The 23,477-nt window shown below is 31.9% G+C and overlaps 1 protein-coding gene across 1 annotated transcript in view; it reads right to left on the reverse strand.

Moving 5' to 3' along the window:
* Positions 1-5,282: 5,282 nt before the first annotated feature.
* The window catches only part of LOC143066598 (mannan-binding lectin serine protease 1-like), a 93,769-nt gene continuing 75,574 nt past the window's right edge, over positions 5,283-23,477 (reverse strand). The window contains exons 14-16 of the mRNA XM_076239470.1: positions 6,911-7,058; positions 6,357-6,478; positions 5,283-6,082 (exon numbers count right to left, since the gene is read on the reverse strand). Of these exons, the coding sequence (XP_076095585.1) occupies positions 5,375-6,082; positions 6,357-6,478; positions 6,911-7,058 (978 nt within the window). The 3' untranslated portion in view covers positions 5,283-5,374. The remainder of the gene's footprint in view (positions 6,083-6,356; positions 6,479-6,910; positions 7,059-23,477) is intronic.

Consider the following 23,477-nt stretch of genomic DNA (forward strand, 5'->3'; position numbering starts at 1 on the left):
GCATGGCAAAAGAGAATCTTGAATATTTATGAGAATTTGTCACTTGCATTTGGCAGAACTTTTTGTTGTTTTCAGTAATATTAACATAAATAGCATTAATAGTTGAATGGGACACAAACGTTTACTAGTAAGCATCCCTTTGAATGGTCAATAAGTGCTTTAAGTCTCTGTTTAGTAAAACATTGCAATAAATGTTAGTAAGAGCATTTATTATTCTTACACATCATACCTTACCAATAAACCAATATAAGACAAAAAAGTTCAGCTTTACTACAACGTTTACTATTAGTAGTATGTTTAACTTTGTAACGATCTCAATGCCTTTGTAATCGATTGTAGAAATATGAAACATTGAAAGTTACACAGTGCAAATGCATTTATTTTTGTTTTCTATTTTTTTTTCTATTTCTGAATATTGTTACGTAACTTGTAAAAGCGTAGGAATGATAAAGATTTGTATTGCTATAAATTTCTCATCAATAACATATTTTATCCTTTGAACACAAGGAAGTGAAAACTGATGTCATCGTTACGAATGTGTCTGTGTAGCGTTTGTTTTCATTTAATATCACTTCAATTGCTTTGAATTGAAATTTATAATCTTGTAGAAATATAATAAGACTCATTACTCTTTCGACATTGGCAATTTGCTCTTTCGTATGAGTTCTTGCACATCTAAGTTTACATCAATTAACAAATCTTTGAGATCAAAATAGTATAAAAGTATCAAATTTGTTAATACTTTTACAAATATTTCAATATTTTGACTTGATCATGTCAACTTGCAAATTAAGATTGAAGAATTGCATGTCAACACGAATAAACCAACTTTAATGAATAAATCATAATTTAAAAACTATGTTGTCAGTGCCTTAGGAAATACTGCTAATTATGTGTACCTGCTTTTGTCACTGTAAACAATATTTTTCAACAATAATTGCGTGGTACAAAATTTTGCATAAAAAAACAACAAAAAACAAAACACAAAACACCAACAAAACACCAACAACAACATGAAAACAACAACACCCATTTCCTTTTATTTTTAATCATTTTGAAAAAAAATTGCTAAAATATTAAGACGACTTCAAGAATCAGTTATGTAAAAATAAATCCTGTTATATCAATTATACAAATATAAATCGTTATGATTAATATTCATTACAGCTAAATTTTAGTCCTTTAACAACTTATTTTTGATTTATGAGTATGTGTTGTTCGAATCTCTCATTCATGTTTTGAAAGGAGTAATGTTTGTTTTTTCTGCATCGCAATAAGTCTAGAAACAACACATTGTGTCCCCGAAGTTATAACTATGACGAAAGGTCGCAAATTTGCACCAGATAAAAGGGAATCAACTATGATTTCGATATATAATACGGTACGATTTTGTATCGTTTCAAATCAGAATAAGAACATCAGAAAATGAAAACGTGTTTTGTGTCAATTTGATATATTTTTCTTAAAAAGAATAAAAACCTTTCTAAATAGCTACTCAAACGGACATTTTTAGTACTTTTTTTTTTACCTGAGTAAGAGTCGAGAAAAAGTGAAACTCTATCAAATGAACAGTTGTCTGATTCCTCAATCTCCATGTGTGTAAACTGTATCATAATTTTATGATCTGGAAGAGGAGCTATGATTGTCATAGAACAATTGACATTCAAAATCGGCACGTGTTTATGCACGAATCTTAACAACACAGACGAAGCAACAGAAAAGCCGGAGCCTTACCAAGACCCAGATATGATTTTTTATTCGTCGTTTGCGAAATTCAACCGGAAATTGTGGACGATAATTGTACTTGCAATTGCTTTTGGTGGAGTCGGGGCATCCATGTGATTTATCGTATACGTAATTTACAAAACATGTATCGGGTGCCTGAATAAACGGTACATAGGACTTGGAATTCTTCTACTGTTATCAATTGTAGCACTGTATTTGTCCGTTCTTCAAGATATCTGCTACCAGGAATAAGCTATGCGTTAGTTTATGCAAAAGGCTTGGCCAAACTAATGTCACTGAGATCCTATAAATTAATTGGATTAGGAGGTGAAATTTCAAATTTAAATAAGTTTTTGACGGTGACATTTGTAAGTGGTGTGCAAATAACCATATCTGTCCAATATGTTGCTCTTAAAGGCCCGTTCATGGAAACAAGGTTAATGGATGATGAAGAAATGTATGCTTGTAAATTTGACAAAGATGTGTTGGTAATGTATTTAATTTATGACATATTATTAATAGTGATCTGTTCGTTGTACGCTTTGACTGTAAGAAAAGAGAAGAAAAATATGGGCGAGACTATCTTTATTCTCATTAGCAGCTTGATAAACATTGTTTTATGGACAGCTTGGGTAGCTGTAACATTTATAATTTCACATGACTATGTAGAACTAACAATTTGCACTGGAATTCTTGCGTGCGAAACAGTGGTCGTTTTGACAGTATTTGTACCGAAACTACACAAAATTTCAAAGTTAAAATATGATGTGGAAAAAAAAATGGAGTTCAAAATAGTGGCTATAAAATCGACACTGAATTCATGTTTGAAAGACCTCATACATTGCTAGGTGGATTTAGAAGTTCTTACAATATGTCGCCACAAAAAACAAATCCGAAAAGTATATCTACGTTTGACTCGAGTATGAGTTATTGAAATAATCATAACGTCAAGAAAAATATGATATCGTAGTGTATTTCAAATTTTATTCAAGAATTCATATCTTAAATGAAAAATTGAACAATACTGAAAGAGATTTGAGAAACTTTAGTCAACTCCTATGAGATAAGAACATAACTCTTAACTATTGGTGTGTTATTCAATCTCATACTGTGTTAAAGGAATGTTGGTTTGTAGTCGGCAAATCGTAGTATTGAACAAGCATTATCATTTTCTCAACCTATTATCTTGTTTCAACACAACCTTTTTAGTATACTTATTCCATGTTACATGTTTTATGATTACCAAAATATATGATATTGTAACGAAAACCGAGCGGTCAGGTTTTGATGTTAAACTATAAATGTGTAACCCTTAGTGTGTTGCTATAAGAATAGTATATATGAACCAAAGTTATAACTGGCGACCCTTCTTTGGTAGCGTGGTTCTCTGGTATCGTGGTACTTTGTGGTATTCCGGTAGATCTACAGTTGGTTCTGTATAGATTTTGTGGTACGTTGTGGTATTCTGATAGATCTTAGTTTGGTTCAGTTTAGGTTTTTGTAAGAATAACAGACTCGTTAAATAAAAATCAACTTGTATTTACTTTAAGATGTATTAAATATCAACAATGCGTACACATATTAAATAACTTCACAGTATTCTAGTCTATCAAATAAATACCACACTTTATTAGAATATCGCAAAGAAAATGGATAGCGGAACTATATTTAATATACCCAGAAAGTTTACGAACCTCAGTTTGGTAATCGGCAAATGGTAACTGAAATTCAATGTCAAAAGATAACGTTTCTCTCTAGAATTTATTCTCTAAATACAACTTGTTATGGAACTAACAAGCCCACATTATACGGAAATAGTCTGGTTATTACTTAGTCTGGTAAATGGTTTCGGTACATGTATATTTAAATCGCTTGGAATTAGCGTGTGTTACTTGCCCAGGGTAAAGTCGTACTAAAGTCTTATCGGTTTTCTCCACCGTATTTATACTTAGGTAAACCAATCTACCGAAATGGTTTACCATTTACCATTTCGGCTTACCATTTATCATTTCGGCTTACCATTTACCGAAATGACCAAAGCCAGAGCCGACGTCATAACAAAAATAGGTTATGACGTCATTGGTGTACTTCATTTGAATCAAACAATTCACAGCTGTTCCGATTGTAAAAACAAAGGAAAGAATAATAAAAAGTTAACAATGTTTACACAAAGTTGTACAATAAATATATAATAGGAACAGTAAATTTACGGTAAGGTATTTACAACATCATCACCTAATTTTAGGGAAAACAAGTTCCATTTCAAGGGACCCCCATTTCGTTTCAATATAATGACCCTAAGGCCTAATAAGGAGTTGAACACAATAAATAATGAATGAAATTTGGGATTTCTGTACCTTATATTCATTCTGTACATGAAGACAACATATTGAAACGAAATGGGGGTCCCTTGAAATGGAACTTGTTTTCCCTAAAATTATGTGATGATGTTGTTAAAACCTTACCGTAAATTTACTGTTTATTATTCTTTCCTTTGTTTTTACAATCGGAACAGCTGTGAATTGTTTACTTCAAATGAAGTACACCAATGACGTCATAACCTATTTTTGTTATGACGTCGGCTCTGGCTTTGGTAATTTCGGTAAATGCAACAAGTATGTAACCACTAATGGTTAACTGTGTCTAAAATATTTTCCCCAAAATTTCCACTTTCAATTGAAATTAGCTTCTGCATAGGTATTCCTAGAGAGTTGATTTTATTATATGTTGTTCCTATGGCTATTATCTACATAAGGGTGTCTCAGATTTCAGATAGAATGTATAGAACAAATTTTACACCTAATTAAACATTATCTTCTTTTATGTGGTTAGGATGTTCACACTAATTAGAGATTTATGAGATAATGGACTACCATAGGGACAATTTGAGACACTCTTTTGAAGCCCATGATGTGTTGATTAAGATTTCGTTAAAATTTTCTGTATAGTTAAAGAAATGATAGAGCTAAATTCATTCAAGTGAACTGACCGAGATTTTGCAACTAATTACATAATAATTATTGATTACATAATGATTACATAATTAAAATATTGCATTCATTTTAAAGATTATTCTTTTATCTTTCTATATATACATCTTTAATATTTTTTATACAGTCATAAGAAAGTTACAGCATTTTAAAGGTTAGTGGTTGGAAGTAAACAAATCTTTGTATTGTGCTACCTTAAAAAATTTTGGAAAGATTATTCATTAGTTAGATCTGTTAATAGGGATCGCTGAGTTTCAATGCGATGAAATCTGCGATAAAATGTACAATGAGAGTCAATATAATACTTCCATGAATATTCCAAATAACATGATACACGTAAGATCTAAAATGATGAGCAAGGGATATTGTAATATAACTTAATTATTAGACAACATATACATCTCAGTGAACTGCAACACAACTATACACTTTTTTATGTTTTGGGGACACATATTAGGATATGGTTGTTAGGTGTGTTCTTATGTCCATTTTGTAGAATTTCAGTATTTGCAATACACATTGGTGTATGAATTTTATACATCTATTTATAAGTCATAAATCGCAAACTTTTGATTTTAGCTATACTTTTATTTTCATAATGGTCATGTCATCTGACAATACTAGTAACAAATACAGTTTTACAGTTGTAAAGCAAAGTACTAAGGATCTCGATCAGAGATCGTGTAATTTTGTATCCAGTTTTCAAAAGCTGCAACATGTGTATAGTAACCATAGTGATTACTCCTATCGCATCCAACTCCCCATGAAACAATTCCGACCAACACCCAAGGGTGGTTTTCTGACAGTCTCATAGTAAGGGATCCACCACTATCACCAAAGCAAGCGTCTCCCATATTCCTTCTAGAGTAACCAGCACAAAACATGCTATCAGTAAAATTGCCTTGGCCAATATTTACAGAAGCACAATCTTCACGATTTACATATGGTACGTACACCTCCCTGAGGTATTCCGGTGCTGCTTTCCTGAACTCGCTATATTGCCCGCATCCTACCACTCGTCCTATTTTATGACCGAGTTTATGAGTTAAGTAATTATTGTTAATGATAGACGATGGTTGTAAACAGACTGGTTGTATATTCTCCGTAAACGTGACCGATCTGTCCAATTCAATTAAAGCTACGTCATTATCGTAAACAGCGCGTGCTCCAAACTTTGGATGAACAACGTAAGATTTTATGCCGTATTTAACACCACTTTCGCCTTTACAACTATTTGTTCCCAAGAAGATATCAACCTTTTCTTTGGCAAACATTTCTTTAAATTCGATATGAAAATGACGAATACAATGGGCTGCTGTTATGAGCCATGAACTCGATATGAGATTGGCACCACAGAACGTCTTATCCTGAAATGAAAATAAGATTAATTCAGGTAATTTTGAAACTTTATTAAGAATAGATCATTACACGTTGCCAAATTTATTGCTCCAAACACCCTTTTCAAACTTCATCCTCGTCCAAGTATTTTCAATTAATGAAACCAATGTAAATAGTTCAATGTTTAATTCCTGCTTTAATGTGTGAAAGAACTAATTGTTAACATAATCAACTCTTACGTACCATACACAACATACTTGAAAGTTAAGAAGAAGTAAATCAACAAATTGTTAACCATCATACCTGACTACGCATTCGTAAAACTGCATGCCATGGTGCTGAAGCCTTGTCTACAGAGGAACCGAGTGTTATTCTCCCTACCATTCTAACACGCGGATTGTGAACCAAAACATCTCTCGCACAGTCTGAAAATGAAGAAGAAACCAGTTAGGAATTATACATACATACACTGAACGAAAATAAATTGTAATATTATTCAAAGTAATAATTTGCAAGCTGAAACCTATTTTGAATTTATGTATTTCGATATTCTGGATCTTGAAACGAAATTAACGGTAAAGACCTATCATGGATGTAATTGACAAAACTTTTAGAAGACAAGCGTATAAGCAATAAATGTAAGTTCAGCTGCTTTTTTTGAAATGAATAAACACCAGTGAAATCCATGCATTGCTTGATGTGAACCCAAGGGGTCTAGTTCTACTTTTGCCAGATAATGGTCACAATCAACAATCTGAATAAATTAAGACCATATTTGTTTTTTACTATGAAAACAAAAAGAAACGCAATCGGATAGAAAAGGTTAACACACATGAGGAACAGCTGAAAATACTTACAGGAATTGAATCCTGATGCCGGAATCACTGATAATTGGGCAGATCGTTCGACATGACAACCGTCATTACTAGTAACCTGACATGTATATTCTCCCGCGTCAGTAGGTACCACATTTGACACTGCTAAATATTGTCCTTCGCTCAACGTCTGAAACAGAAGTATTATATTGATTTAATTTATTTCCATATAAATGTAACTGATTTTTTGGGGCTCATTTTATAAAAAAAAACCCACAACAATAAATAAAAAAAAAAGACAAAGAAACATGACATGATTCCCATAATCAATGTCTGGAGTTACTTCAAATAAAAGATTGGATATAATTGACAATTTATACAATAATCCAATAGAGACCATATGATTATTATAAGCAATGAGCCAAACCTATAATGATAGCAAGCTGTAAAAAGGCATCCGTGTGACCCAAAGGTAAAAAAGCAAGAAAAAAAAAAGAAAAAAACCAAAAGACTCAAACGTGACAACGAACGTACCTGAAAGGGTTACAGCATTAGTTTAAGGTACAGTTAGATAATAGTACAAACTCATTATTAGTCCACATTCTTAAAAAATTTCTTTTGGCCGTGAATCGTCGAATAACAAAGAGAACTTTTTAGTATCATACCATGAGGGAAATTGCAATCACTTACTAAAAGCCAATTTATCTCACGTTATAACATTGCGGAAAGGACTATGTCATTTAAGCAATGAAACTTAAATTTGACGAATAAAAAAGATATGAATCTGGAGCATACTTAAAAGATAGAAAGGTATCTTTTTGAATTATCTTTCTTTTAACATAGATAAATGTTATATAGAAACTACAACGTAATGAATCCAACATCCTGTCATTATGTTATTGTTCGATGATAGTACTTGTATTCGATATCTTTCATTTTTGCTAATGTGCTTTGTCTATATGCCTTTTGGTGTTTCTTTGATATATATAACGTTGCTCTGTATTTATTCATCCCGTTATTGTGCTATTGTATGTAACATTTTCTTTCATTTTTTCGGATGTGCTTTGTCTATATAATATATATGCCTTTTTGTTTATGTTTCTTTGATACATATGGGCGTTTTTCAATAAAAGCGTAACTTTCAGACATAAAAAAAAATGGAAAATCAACTTGTCTAAAATTTAATTTCAAGAGTTTTTTTTTGAATACCTCTATTATAGACCTTAAATATTCTTTAAAATGATATTATTTTCATAACTTGTGTACTGTTTCGTAGGGGACTTTTGTCCCCTACGAAACTTCTTCTAAACACACATATTTTTTTGCAATTTTAAATGTTTCCTACAGACATTCCAGTTTGTTTACTTTAAATACTTGAAAAATCTCATTTTTTTCTGAATTGGAAAACCATTTTTATCGTTAAAGATTAGACAGTACTTCACATATGAAGGTACAACTCATGTTACGTAGTGGACATTTTGATGCGTTACGTAGTGGACAAAACCGTTTCGTAGTGGACAAAAAGTTTCGTAGTTGACATCAGAGACATATAATACAATGTATTATATGTCTCTGTTGACATCAACCCTATTATATGTTAATAAAAACATAATAAAAATTACATGAAACTAACCCTTGTTATTTGTTTTGCACGAATATAATTGAAAAAAGATTTTAAAAAGACTGTATGGTAGTGGTAGTGTCCACTACGAAACGTTTTTCTCCCATACTTGTTTCGTAGGGGACCGTTTCGTAGGGGACATATTCGTACTGATGATATTCATCAAAGCATTTATAAAGCTGTACACTGATATTTTTTTCATAATTTTAAAACCAGATACTGAAGGAGATTTGACCCGTTTCGTAGTGGACATTAACAAAAATACGGTATCACTCTGGTATGTTTTGATGTGCTCAATTTTTCTTACCAACAATTTAATTGCGGTTATAAAAGTATCACTTCTTTTGTAAGACCCTAATGTTTATATCTCTTGCAAACAAACATTACATTGATTTTATAAAACTGTTTATTGGCAAATTTTAATGACTTCGTTTCGTAGTGGACATTTTGTGAGGGACACACCTTCTGAAATTAAAAATCCTATATTGAAGCTGTTTATTAAAATATGTTGGCTCTGAACATACTTTTGAATTATTATAGAACTTATCTAAAGTAAAAATAACATTTATTTCTTCATTTTTTTACGATATTTTAGAGTATGAATGTTGAACTGGCGGTCTAGGGACATGCCATTTTGGTTGTTTTGGACCATTCAGGAGTCAATATCTTATCAATCCCTCTATATAAAAAACTGTTTCTTTGCTTAAAAATATTAAATCTAAGTCAATGTACTGACTGCACAAAAAATTACTTGCAAAGATCAAAATTTTTTTTAAAGAGGCTGGGACAAGAAAATACGTTTTTATTGAAAAACGCCCATATATGACATGGCTCTGTGCTTGTACATCCCGTGCTTGTGTTATTGTACTATGGTAAATTTGTGTATACCTGTCTTTAATTTGGCTAATATGGTTGGTCTATTTGCCATTTTGTGCTTCTTTTTACATATTTGCTTGTTTATAAGGTGATTAAGATTATAACACAACGTGGACTGATTTACCTTTTTTTTGACATTTTTTACCTATTATGTCTGTTTGGTTTGTTCACACATCGTTGTCAATATAACGGTTTTTGATTCGGCTGTCATACTAGTGAGAAGTTTAAGAGGTTTAGCTAGCTTAAAAACCAGGTTTCATCCATTCGTTTGCTGTGTTAGGGCTTTTAATTTTGCCATTTGATTAGGCACTTGCCTTTTTGAATTTTTCTCGGAGTCTTACGATTTTACTTTTTTGTAAACACAAGTGATGCATACATACTGGGACATGAGTGTTGTAACATTACGACATGAGATTATACTTTATAAAAATTATTTGAAAAGGGCTTAACTCATCAGATCGATACAAAGCAGAAAAACATGAAGGTACAACCAAACTTCCAAACCAAATATGTTTATCTATGAAAGAATTAAGTAAAGGTTTTAGATGATTTGTGGTAATACACATAAAGAAACCCCTGACTTAATAATTGACCAGTAATACATTGATTACGTTCATTGAAATCCAAAACATAACAGACAATGGGATATTGAACGAATTGTGACATGTTAAGACAGTAAGAGGGTGTCAAAGTTATACCACCATTCAAAAAGGGAATAGTAACAATTGGGAACGATTGATTGATTGATTGATTTGTATTTAACCCACTACCAACCCTATTGTGCTATTTCGTGGTTGTCAGTTTTTATTAGTGGATGAAGTCGGAGTGTCAGGAAAGAACAACCGACCTTCGGTACGAAATTTGACTATCCCAGTTACAATCTCCGGCGCAGAGATCACATATCCGTTCCGTTCAATACTTTGTAACACTACACTCAATATTAAGTGCAGTATTGCGGAGCATGTATGGAACGGATATGAACTCTGCGCCGGAGATTGTCCCAGTTAATCCAGTTAATGAAGATTGGAGTCAAGCGCACATGCCTCGTGCAGGATTCGAAGTCATAACTTCAGTGTTGATAGGATCTTGATACAGTAAATCGAAACCTTAGACGACTCGGCACCCCCAAATGAAGGAACGAAAAATCGTCGACCCTTTTGTCGTAAATACTAATGTAGAGTTTCCCGTGTAAAACTGAAATATATAATTACATATTTCATAGCTTTAATGAAATTTCTTGTCTCTTCGTTCGTTTGAATGGTACTGTCCACAGATCTGTCAATAACCATTGTAAACACAACTCATCTTACATCTCGTGATAGATTTTTGAGAAAGTTCACAAACGGGATTAGACGCATGGAAATGTACATGAAGAATATCATCAATGAAAGTGAATTTTATACGTATCTCAGCCTGATTAATTAAGTCAATATCTTGTTTGTCATTGATTTTCATTAAACATAATAAAAGAATAAATAAACGAGGTCTAATTTCTACATATTCATTAGGATTGTCATAAAAACAGCAGGTTTGATAGTATTGACGACAGCAAACAAAGGACAAATCCCCCATTTTTCGTATTGTTATTCATGAAACGGTTGTTGTGGGTATTTATATATTAAAACACGCGTAATTACAGTAATATAAACATAATAAGGTCAAAAAACTATTTTCCATATTTATCTTTGTCGTTACGTTCATTGTCTTGATTGATTTATTGATGTTTACTTAGTGTCCAGTGGCAAATATTACATACAGGGTTAGGACGATCATTGTCTTAACAATTATAGTTTTATAATAACCGTACTGTCAGGATTAAAATACAACATTTTTATCTCAATTCGAATGAAACTGATAGAAAACATAGTCAAAGCATTCCTCATTCGAACGATGTTGCACTAAAATCTAAAATGTAGTATAAATATCGCTTTAAAGCTCCGCCCACTGCCGGACTGAGTATTGTTTGAACCTGTGTGACCTCAGAATGTGTATTCCAGTTGTATTCCAATGACGATGACGATTGTCGATTTCAAAACTTGAATGTGTATGATTGTGTAACAAAATCAACCATGTCAATTTCAGCATGCATGTTTAGTGAAAGTCAAGTCTGAAGCGTAGGACAACTCGTACACTTCTGTTTCAAATTTGACAATGTTTTGTTATTTATTTTTACTGTTGAAATTAGTTGTCATGTTAAAATAGATAATTATTCACATTGAGCGATGTATTATTGATGACCATTCGAGATTCTTTTTTTGCGAAACCCGTCTTCAGCGTAATGTGTGATTTTGATATTACTACTCGGGCCTCAAAGGATTACAAATCGAAAATCAATGCTGAATATGTTTAGTTTGTGTCTTTCAAAACACAAACAATATACAGAATTAATTGCAGGATAAAGACAATAACTGTTTAGTGTCTTTAAATATCAGCTGTATTTGTACTTGGCTCGAAACAGGTGTAGTAGCTCGCTAAAAGCTCGCATACACCTTGTTTCCTAGCCTCGTACAAATACAGCTGATATTTAAAGACACTAAACAGTTATTGTCTTTATGCATGTATGACGAAATGCCCATTTGTTACATAACTTCAATAAAAATTTTATACTATAAATGAAAGAAACACTGGTTCTGCCTATGAAACTTCCTATTTTACAGATAATGTATAACAATAAACTTTTAGTAAAATGTTGTCAAAGAATAAATATCTAAATTTTGGAATTTGTATATTATAGCAAAACCTTCTCTGTATGAACTCATACTTTTCTATCATTTCATTGGGTAGTTTTGGTTACAGCATATATGAACGAGACATGCACAAAATGTAATTAATTCACACAAAGTTTGATCTTAGAATCATTATGTTTCCCTATAACACTATTTTTCAATTTCAGAGCAAAAAAAAAAAAATCAGTTTGTCAAGGAGCGTCATGTAATGGTGCATATTATTGCAAGACATTATATGTATTTCCTTAAAGAACGTATAACAATCAAGTCTTTTGGTTAACCATTAGTTGCAAAAACATGCAACCCGTAAGAGTGCGATCAAGTTCGAATGAAAATCCTTCAATATGAAATAGGTATTGTCCAAAAAAGAAACATTACCGTAGACAGACAAGTAACATGCTTTTTAAAGTTGAATATTAATGATAGTTTTCATGAAAAGCATTGATATTTGTACGACTCCCTTACCTTTATGAAATGTGTATTATGTTTGTTGTGCATATACTGGTTTTGTGTCATTGATGTTTACTCTACATCCTTTATTTTCATTGTTGTAAATTTATTATAGCATAATTTATAGTCAAACTAATTTAGAAAGCGATTGGCTTTTTAGCTCACCTGGCCTAAAAGGCCAAGTGAGCTTTTCTCATCACTTGGCGTCCGTCGTCCGTCGTCCGTCGTCGTTAACTTTTACAAAATTCTTCTCCTCTGAAACTACTGGGCCAAATTTAACCAAACTTGGCCACAAACATCATTGGGGTATCTAGTTTAAAAAATGTGTCCGGTGACCCGGCCAACCAACTAAGATGGCCGCGACGGCTAGAAATAGAACATAGGGGTAAAATGTAGATTTTGGATTATAACTCTGAAACCGAAGCATTTAGAGAAAATCTGACGCAGTTAAATTGTTTATCAAGTCAAGATCTATCTGCCCTGAAATTTTCAGACGAATCGGACAACCCGTTGTTGGGTTGCTGCCCAGGAATTGGCAATTTTAAGGAACACATACCGTTTTTGGGCTATTATCTTGAATATTATTATAGAAAGAGATAAATTGTGAACAGCAATAATGTTCAGCAAAGTATGATCTACAAATAAGTCAACATGACCAAAATGATCAGTTGACCCATTAAGGGGTTATTGCCCTTTATAGTCAATTTTGACCAATTTCTCAATTAAAGAAGATGTGGCGTGACCCGGCCAACCAACCAAGATGGCCACCATGGCTAAAAATAGAACATAGGGGTGAATTGTAGATTTTGGCTTATATCTCTGAAACCAAAGCATTTAGAGCAAATCTGACACGAGGTTAAATTGTTTATCAGGTCAAGATCTATCTACCCTGAAATTTTCAGACAAATCGGACAACCTGATGTTGGGTTGCTGCCCCTGAATTAGTAATTTTAAGAAAAATTGGCAGATTCTGGTTATTATCTTTAATATTATTATAGATAGAGATAAACTGTAAACAGCAATAATGTTCAGCAAAATAAGATCTAAAAATAAGTCAATATGACCAAAATTGCCAATTGACCCCTTAAGGAGTTATTGTCCTTTATAGTCAATTGTTAACAGTTTTCATAATTTTTTGTAAATTTTTGTAAATTTTTAGGAAATATTTGTAAATTTTTAGGAAATATTTTCCACTGTAATTACTGGGCCAAGTTCATTATAGATAGAGATAATTGTAACAACAAGAATGTTTAGTAAAGAAAGATCTACAAACACATCACCATCACCAAAACACCATATTGTCTTGAATTTATCTGTGTCCATTGATGCACATAGACCAAGGTGAGCGACACAGGCTCTTGAGAGCCTCTAGTTAGGGGATACCATTTCTCAATATGAAAGGTAAAAACACGGGCGATCTTTTGCATACAACCAGAACACGTAAACCTCCATCTAAATATCGGGAAGATGATATACATATATGCTTTTTTACTTTTAAATTATTGATTACCAAATAGAAATAATTGTATACAATGTACATTGATATTGCTATAAGTGCAAAATGCAAATCAACCGGCACTTTGTTCGGAATGATATAATAATTTTGCTGATGAGGTGTCGTAAAGCAAAAACTATTGATCAATCTATCAATCTAGATGCTTTTGAAACCTTTATTTGATTCTCTTTCAAGAGTTTCAAATGGAGATCGAGTAAATTTTTATATGTACCATTTTGAAAAAAATGTCATTTCCATATAATTTGCATACTTCATTATTTGATAACTTACGTTTTCAATACCTATTAATTAACTCATCATAGATACCTGGATTAAATTTTGTATTTACGGCAGACGCCCATTTCCTCTATAAAAAGTAAAATCACAAAAATACTGAACTCAGAGGAAAATCAATTCGGAAAGTCCATAATCACATGGCAAAATCAAATAACAAAACGCATCAAATACGAATGGACAAGAACTGTCATATTCCTGACTTGGTACAGGCATTTTCAAATGTAGAAAATGGTGGATTGAACCTGGTTTTATAGCTAGCTAAACCTCTCACTTGTATGACAGTCGCATCAAATTCCATTATATAGTCACCGATGCGTGAACAAAACATATAGACTCATCATGACGCTCGAATCCAAAAAAGTTAAAAAGGCCAAATAAAGTACGAACTTGAAGAGCATTGAGGACCAAATTTCCTAAAAAAATTGCCAAATACAGCTAAGTTTATCTATTCATGAGATAGAAACGCCTAAAGTATTCAAAACTTCAAACGTTTTGTAAACAGTTAATTTATAAGTATGACCATATCAATGACAATTCATGTCAGCACATAAGTGCTGACTACTGGGTTGGTGATACCCTCAGTTATTAACGCTAACTTTAAGGTTCATATTGTAAAAATAAATTTATCAGTTGACGTTTGGTGAACCTCAAAATGCAGGAAAAGACGATTTTACTACTTTTCATTGTATTTGATCTTAACCTATACTTTATTTGTTATGTTGCTTTTTTTTTCAATTAATATATACATTTAAACCATTACAAATAGTTATATGAAAGTGAAACAGTGCATCTACCTATAATCGTATATTATAACCCATTGTTAGCTTAAGCATGAACATGAAACCCAAATTGAATCTTCTACTATTTAACTTGACTTATTTTAATGAATGTGTTTCAAACTAAGTCACGGAAGTCTTTCTTTTCATTTTGTTAGCTAATGATTCAGCAAAATAAACCGTTTAATCCTATCTTGTACCGGTCTTCAAAGTCACTAACCGCATAGGCATAACATCACACATACGTTAGAGTGAAACATATTCTTCTAAGAAGAGACTTTTGACATGGTTAAACAGATTACGAAAAGGCATTTAGCTCTCCAATTATATTCAAGGATATTAACATGCAACCGCAGAATATTCCACATATGACATATTCTAATTCATATTTTCAGGTTATTGTAACAAATACATAGTCAAGCTTGCAACTCGTTGACCTCAGGATGTTAGGGTAGTTATGTCTAATTAATCTGGTTTTTATACTTTTAAATATTATTGCTTCCCACGATTTTCCTCTTTTAAATGAGATTATTCAAATTCAATCGGTCACCTTTTATATTCCTTTTATTTGCAAATTCGTTGGCATGTTTTATTTCATACTGAAACTTATTTTTATATTGCCGATGTCGTTATATTTATATCTGATATCAACTTTAAGTTGTCTTGTTAATTTTAGATAAAGCAAAGTTTCAATCCACTAAAAAAGAATAAACAAATTAGTAAAATTGATTGCTCGATATAATCAATATCAATGTCCAGTCAAATTAACAATTGGTTTGGCTAGTTAAGTTAGCAAACATCAATGCCGGTCATGTTTACGAATGGTGAGGCGAGTTAAGTAAGCTAACATCAATACCAGTAAAGATAGTAATTGGTCAGGCGAGTTAAGTTAACAAACAACAATGTTAGTCAAATTAGCAATTGGAAAGGCGAGTTAAGTAAGCAAACAGCAATGCCATTCAAATTAGCAATTGGTAAGGCGGGTTCCGTTTGCAAACATCAATGCCAGTAAAGTAAGCAATTGATATGGAGAATTTTTAAGAGGCTGTCCAAGTAAATATCAGGCAAATCCTATGATATGGATGGCACAACATAAATTTTTCCCCATTGAATTTTTGGTTCCAATGCAATGTTTATATCATACAAAGGAGATATATGTTAAATATATTTTTGAATCAACAGTGGATGGCTCAGAAAATGATTTTAAAGTTCACTAACAACGCAACAAAACTGTGTACAAAATGAAGAGTTATATCCCCTTTTCAATGAATTTTCAGTGCTTTCTATGTATTTTTTTTTCTTTTTACTTGTTGCAGTTAATAAAAAAAAATTTAACTTTGAGAAAGAATGAATTTGTGATATGAAATAGATGAAAAAAAAAATTGAAAACAAAATATGTCATGTGCCATCCACTGCCTGGTTTTTCCATGGACACCCTCTTAACTATCTAATAGCAATGCCGGTCAAGTTAGAAAACAGTTAGGCTAGTAAAAATAGGTAACAGGTTTGCCTTCCACAAAGACATCTTACGACTAAAATTGATCATAAGTTATGCAAAATTGTTCATGACTAACAAACGTTTTATGCTAAGTTAAAACTCAAAATAACCATGCGTTCATAAACATGATGTATAAAAAAGACGAAGTCAAATATATGATATATTCAATTTACTATTTCATAATGAAATTTGGATGATTAAATAATATGTAAAGAAGACAGAAATAACTTAATACTGTTTTTAAATATTGGGGATTACTAAAATTGAAAACTAATTTTGAAACTTACCCTAATGAAATTGTTTTTTTTTTCAAATACGACCTTCAATAGTTATCAAAGGTACCTAGATTATAAATAAACTCATCATCGATACCAGGACTAAATTTAATATATACGCCAGACGCGCGTTTCGTCCAAATATGACTCATCAGTGACGCTCATATCAAAATAGTTATAAAGCCAAACAAGTACAAAGTTGAAGAACATTGAGGATCCAAAAAGCTAAAAAGTTGTGCCAAATACGGCTCAGTAATTACAATGTTTACGCTTGCATTGTCTGAAATCGACTATTAGTTACCATAAGTGCTGATATTTCCCAACAAAGGAATGCTTCTTTTTATGAAAATGATAAATGATCACAGTGTTTTTGAATACTCAATGCATGTCTAAAATGAAAACATAATAGTTGATATCTAGATTAATCCTAGGCAAATTCAATTTATCTTTGATAAATTTATAGAAAGAATTAAGAAGTGCCTTTGAATTTGGTAAAGAATATTTAAATACAGTTAGCATGTTGAACCTTGGCACCAATTCTAATAATTAGGTCATCAGATAAGATATCTTAAAATTTGACAACTAGATTTATAAACATTATTAATTACCACATTGGTAAAAGAGGGACGAAAGATACCAAAGGGACAGTCAAACTCATAAATCTAAAACAAACTGACAACACCATGGCTAAAAATGCTGTGTATTTAATATTATAATTGTATCTTGTTTTAATCATGTTGTATGTGGTGATACTTAATAAACTATTGAATCTGAATCTACCTAACTGTTTACACCACTGGGTCGATGTCACTGCTGGTTGACGTTTCGTCCCCGAGGGTATCACTAACCCAGTAGTCAGCACTTCGGTGTTGACATGAATATCAATTATATGGTCATTTTTATAAATTTCCTGTTACAAAACTTTGAATATTTTGAAAAAAACTAAGGATTTTATTATCCCAGGAATAGATTACCATAGCCGTATTTGGGACAACTTTTAGGAATTTTAGGTCCTCAATGCTTTTCAACTTTGTACTTGTTTGGCTTTTTAACTATTTTGATCTGAGCGTCACTGATGAGTCTTATGTAGACGAAACGCGCGTCCGTCGTATTAAATTATAATCCTGGTACCTTTCATAATTGTTATGAGTCTGGTGAAATTTAAATGTAGGATGAGATATTGTTTTTAGCAAGGGAAATTTTAAACATTAACTTTATTTTTTATTGATAACTTAATAAATAAAACCCCTTTAATATAGATTCTCTTAACACCACACCCCTTGTATGGAGAAATAAATTAATCAATCAATCAATCAATCAATCAGTTGATGAAATAAATTAATCAATCAATTAATTAATTACGGAAATGAATAGTTTATTATGTTCCGTTATGTTGTGTTGTGATGATACTAATTTGTAATGCATCCAAATACCGGATTTTTAGTATTTATTATCGTTCATTGTACAAACAAGATGGAACAATTATAATTATTTTAAATAAAGACTGTAAAGTTTTTTTTTAAACTTGTTTCAGGAAAGTAATTTGAATAGAAGACTGTTAATTAACCCTGATTGGGAATAAACACCAGCATTTACCTTTCATGTTCTTTTTTAAAAACATGTTTTATAGTAATTACAAACATGAATAAAGTAATAATCATTTTCAGTTTATGCAATATCACGGATATTACCATGTTCACTTTCTAAGGGACAAAGCCTGGAAATTACATAATTGAAAAACATTAGAAATGAAAACATTCCTGTCTTATTTCTTCTCAGCACTGAAAATGTAAAAGATTTGCGTAATTTGTGTAAATTCTTGTTTAATGCACTTAATCATAGGACCGAACTGTTATTGGTCAATACTTGATATTTATTTGCTTCTCTGATGTATTATGTCATGTTGTGTTATAAAAAAAAATATATTTGTATTTATTGAACTGATAAGCATGATGTGCTTAAAGTAATAAAGAATTGAATTGAATTGTATTAACAAAAAAACCAAGCAATTGCCAACAATAAGGGAGAAAGGAAACGATACATTAATTTGAATAAAATTTTGAATTTTGAAAAAAGGATCAAAACCTTTCTCAGGTGTTTGTCAAGACTGAATTCTTAACTGTTTATTTAATATTGAATATTGTTTGTAAACATAAAAATAAGGATATGTGGTATAATTGCCAAAAAAACAAATATTCACACGAGTTAAAATAAAGTAGATGTAAGAACCACTAGTAAATGTATTCATTATTGATTAGGGTCCAGATAAAACCTACCTGCGGGTGCGGGATTTTCTCCCTGCGTTGAAGACCTATTGGTGGCATTAAACTGTTTTCTGCTCGTTGGTCGGTTTGTTGTCTCCTTGACATATTCCTCGTTTACATTTGCAATTCTAATTATAGGCAACCGTATGATATTCAATAATGAGAAAAACCTGTACAGTGTAGTCTTAACCACCATCCCGTTCCCTTTTCACGAATGTGACCTATCGAATACGACTTATTACCGAGTTTCTAAAAACATGAGCAACACGACGGGCGCCACATGTGGAGCAGGGTCTGTTTACCCTTCCGGAGCACCCGAGATCACACCAAGTTTTTGGTGGGATTCGTGTTCCTTAGTCTAGTTTTCTATGTTGTGTCTTGTGTACTATTATCTGTCTGTTTGTCTTTTTATTTTTAGCCATGGCGTTGTCAGTTTATTTTCTATCTATGAGTTTGAATGTCTCCCTGGTATCTTTCGCCCTTCTTGTAAACTCTTTATTAACATGGTACTATTGTATTTTTTAAATCGTATATCATGAGGACAACAATAACATACTGAAGAACATTCAAATCAAATCATATATTTTTTCTCCTCCGTACTGATGAAAACATAATGATCTTTCGCACACGATTGCTTCCGATTGGTTATGAATTATATGTAAGAGTTCAATTTAAATCATGCCTTTAATGTGTTACTTTGATGAACATAACTCTATTTTAACACTATTACAGTGTCATTAGTATTGTTTAAGCATCATCGCACTATTAAAAAACGGTAAACATTGCGTCAAGACCAAAGGACAATATCCAATAGAAATACATTTATATAGCAAGAATATCTAATATTGTAGTTAATCCTTTGTAATATGATGCATTTTGTGCAACACAACTTTTGGATCACGGCGGAACTTATTCTTAGAATACCTTTGTAAAAAAAAAGAATAAAGATAAAAAAAGAAAAATATAATAAAGAGAAAATGCTGTTCACAGACACATACCATGGTTAATAGCAAGTCTGTACCAGTAGAGTAAGCTTTGAAGGAAATCTGATAACAAATTACGATACATCCGAGACCAACGGCTTGATTCAAACCAATAATATTCAGCGATTTAATAACTATTAGTTATGACAGATGGAAACCATCCACCAGAACTATACTTCAGGCTCCTAGGTCAAGCATATGCATAATGTGGTGGGGTTAACATGTTTGTGAGCTGTCAAACATCCATTAATATGGGACAGTGGTGTATTAGCACAGCATTACAGTAGTCTAATCTTAATTAGAATGGACTTATCCCAACAGACCGATACTGTGTACAAAACAACTATCAAAAAACAAAACGCATAATGTACTGACCTAAGAGAACTCTGGTCTAAGAACACTCACTATACTAAAAGCTAATTCATAATAAAAAAAATATAAATTATAAATTAACCATGTTTCCCTAGACTTAAACGCAAATGAGTACGCCTACAGCGGTAACAAATACTAGTACATTAAGGACACGAAGAGCATGCGCAAAATAAAAATATATCTTTCAACATCTCACTGAATCATTACATCCAACGTGCATAATCTCTACGGAATATTTTTAAAATTATTTGGAAATTTGTTGTTCGTAGGAATAACAATATAATTATATTTCGTGTATTGTAATACATTAAGCCAGGCATGTCTTAATTTTCTAAGGCTTCGTTGACATTACATTGATAATACATGTACAACTTATTAAAAAAGTCGTGACAAACCACCACAAGTATCCAATCAATTGTCCTTCGAGCATTAAGTGCGGTGATGCTTTAAACTGTGAAACACTGTAAATGAAATTGTTATATACTGAATACCGATGGGAACGCAACACAGCATAGTCTAAGCCCCTTTTGAATCCTATTTTCTTCTTGCCGTGCATTTATGTACAAGTTTTATTAAGAGCTTGGTCACGTATCGACCATTTTATACTTCACAATTTTGCAATAAGTCGTATAAGCATCGGTGCTAAAGCTAAAACAATTCATTCTAAATGTCGCCATACTACACCAAACCAGAGACATGTGCATGTATAGTTTTTATGTTTCTGACCAAATGCAAAGGTAAATTGTTTATCTTTATTACTTGGCGATAACATTTACTACAGGGTTCCCTATTGTAGGAATTTTCCATCCAAAGTGTAAATTCAAGTATTTGATAAAAACGTTTATACGTTTTTAATCTGAAAATTGAAAAAAAAACTCTTTTAATTCGTGGAATTCGTTGTCCATATCATTGAAAAACAGAAACCATAAAACGATTGGTCAATTTCCAAAATTGAAATGTCGGTTAGAATTTTTATAAGCTTGAAAATACATGTTAGGGTTGCGTTTCTATTGACCCTTAGTATATTTATAAGGAAAAGTTTTAAAACATAAACATGTAATTTTTTTAATTTTCGTGGTTTTAGTTTATTGATCTTGATGCTTGAAAACCGCTGAAATTCAATTATGTGTAAATTGTTCAAAATAGTAGGAAATTAAAGCCTAGAAATGCAATTGTAAAAAAGGAGAACAACTTTAAGGCAACCGAGTCAACTACGACAGGTTGTTCAACCTAACGAAATACACGGTGTTTGTACGGTGCGTTTGATAGCAGGCAGGTAGATAGAATTTTTGAAATCAAAACATATATGCACAATTCCTTCATATATTGTACCTATCTGCCGGACTATACTAATGCTAACGTTGAAGAGCTGAAAAGACAAAACACAAAAAAAGACCAAAGCTAAACTAAAGACGGACACAAATCAGAGCTATACATTGCTTACTTTACAATAATTTCAAAGACGTTATAATAGGTTTTACAAAATAATAATATCCGTATGTTATGCCAGTACTAAAGTACTGTATACAGGGCTGGTGATACTCTACAGGACGTTCATATATCGAGAAGATATATCGACCAAGTGGAAGTTATACCATTTACGGTACAAATTTTACTGCAAAAGAGGCTCACTTCGACAACAAATGTCTCTCATATTTAAAATCCAAAACTAAGTACAAACCTTTACTAAATACCAAAAAACTGTAAAGTTGTTTCTACAAAGTAAACTCATTAAACAGGACTACGAGCAGAGAGTCTTTGTTGACAAAAATCATCAACGTAAATTTGCACCTAGACGATCGAATTCAATTGATACTTGAATGATATTTCCAGGAGTTAAATTTGTGAGCACAGTATTTTGAGAAACTGGTTGTTGTGGTTTTCAATGTGACTTCATCCCTTTTTTTTCATGTAAACCCAAACTCCAATTTGTATACAATTATTGTCAAAACACGAACGTTTCCTTCAACTATTCACCTATGAAATATAATTCCACCTTTATACCGATGACGAAAGTTTATAAATGGTTTCTACAGCCAAAGGTTCAAATGGCGGCTGGTGAACAATTATGGTAAGGTAAGTACTGTCTTATTACCTAAGTAAATTGTATAGGAATGAATAAAGTCTTATGTTTTCTGATAAATAAACACATATTTGCATCGTCATATTTCCTAATGCCATAATTGCTGTGAATTGCTCTCTCTAAACAGCAGTCAAATTGATGTTTATACAAAGTCTTTTAACGGAAGTACTACTTTAAATTAATACTGTGTTTACTAGAAGTATACATAATAGATTTGTAAAACAAACAGTACAAAACTGTATACATAAATTGATGTAAAAATATGGATAGCTTTAGTTATTTTCAGACAGACTTACTGTTAATAATTTCCTACAATGTCATCTCGTAGCTTATCTTGTCTTCCGATTTTGCATGGCAAAAGAGAATCTTGATCCATTGAATATTTATGAGAATTTGTCACTTGCATTTGGCCGAACTTTTTGTTGTTGTCAGTAATTTAAACATAAATAGCATTAATAGTTAAATGGGACACAACGTTTACTAGTAACCATCCCTTTGAATGGTCAATAAGTGCTTTAAGTCTCTGTTTAGAAAAACATTGCAATAAATGTAAGTTAGAGCATTTATTATTCTTACACAGAAATTACACTGTAGCATGACGAAAGGGAATACCCATATGATTTTCTTGAAACTGTAATGACGAGTTGCTAATACAACAGCATACCACTAGGGAAGTACTTATTTGAAAAGCACTCGTATACAGAAAACGAAGTAAAATTTCCAAAACCATGACACTTCAATACATGATATAATAACAATCATAACAAATATCATTTCTTTTTAAATTTTAATTATCATAAACATACTAGATTAGAAAAACTACATTGGAATAAAACTCACAATTTTGCTACACGCGAAAGGTGGTGGATCACTATATTTTTTAACTGAAGTGC

Source organism: Mytilus galloprovincialis, chromosome 1 (assembly GCF_965363235.1).
Source record: "Mytilus galloprovincialis chromosome 1, xbMytGall1.hap1.1, whole genome shotgun sequence".
Classification (NCBI taxonomy): Eukaryota; Metazoa; Mollusca; class Bivalvia; order Mytilida; family Mytilidae; genus Mytilus; species Mytilus galloprovincialis.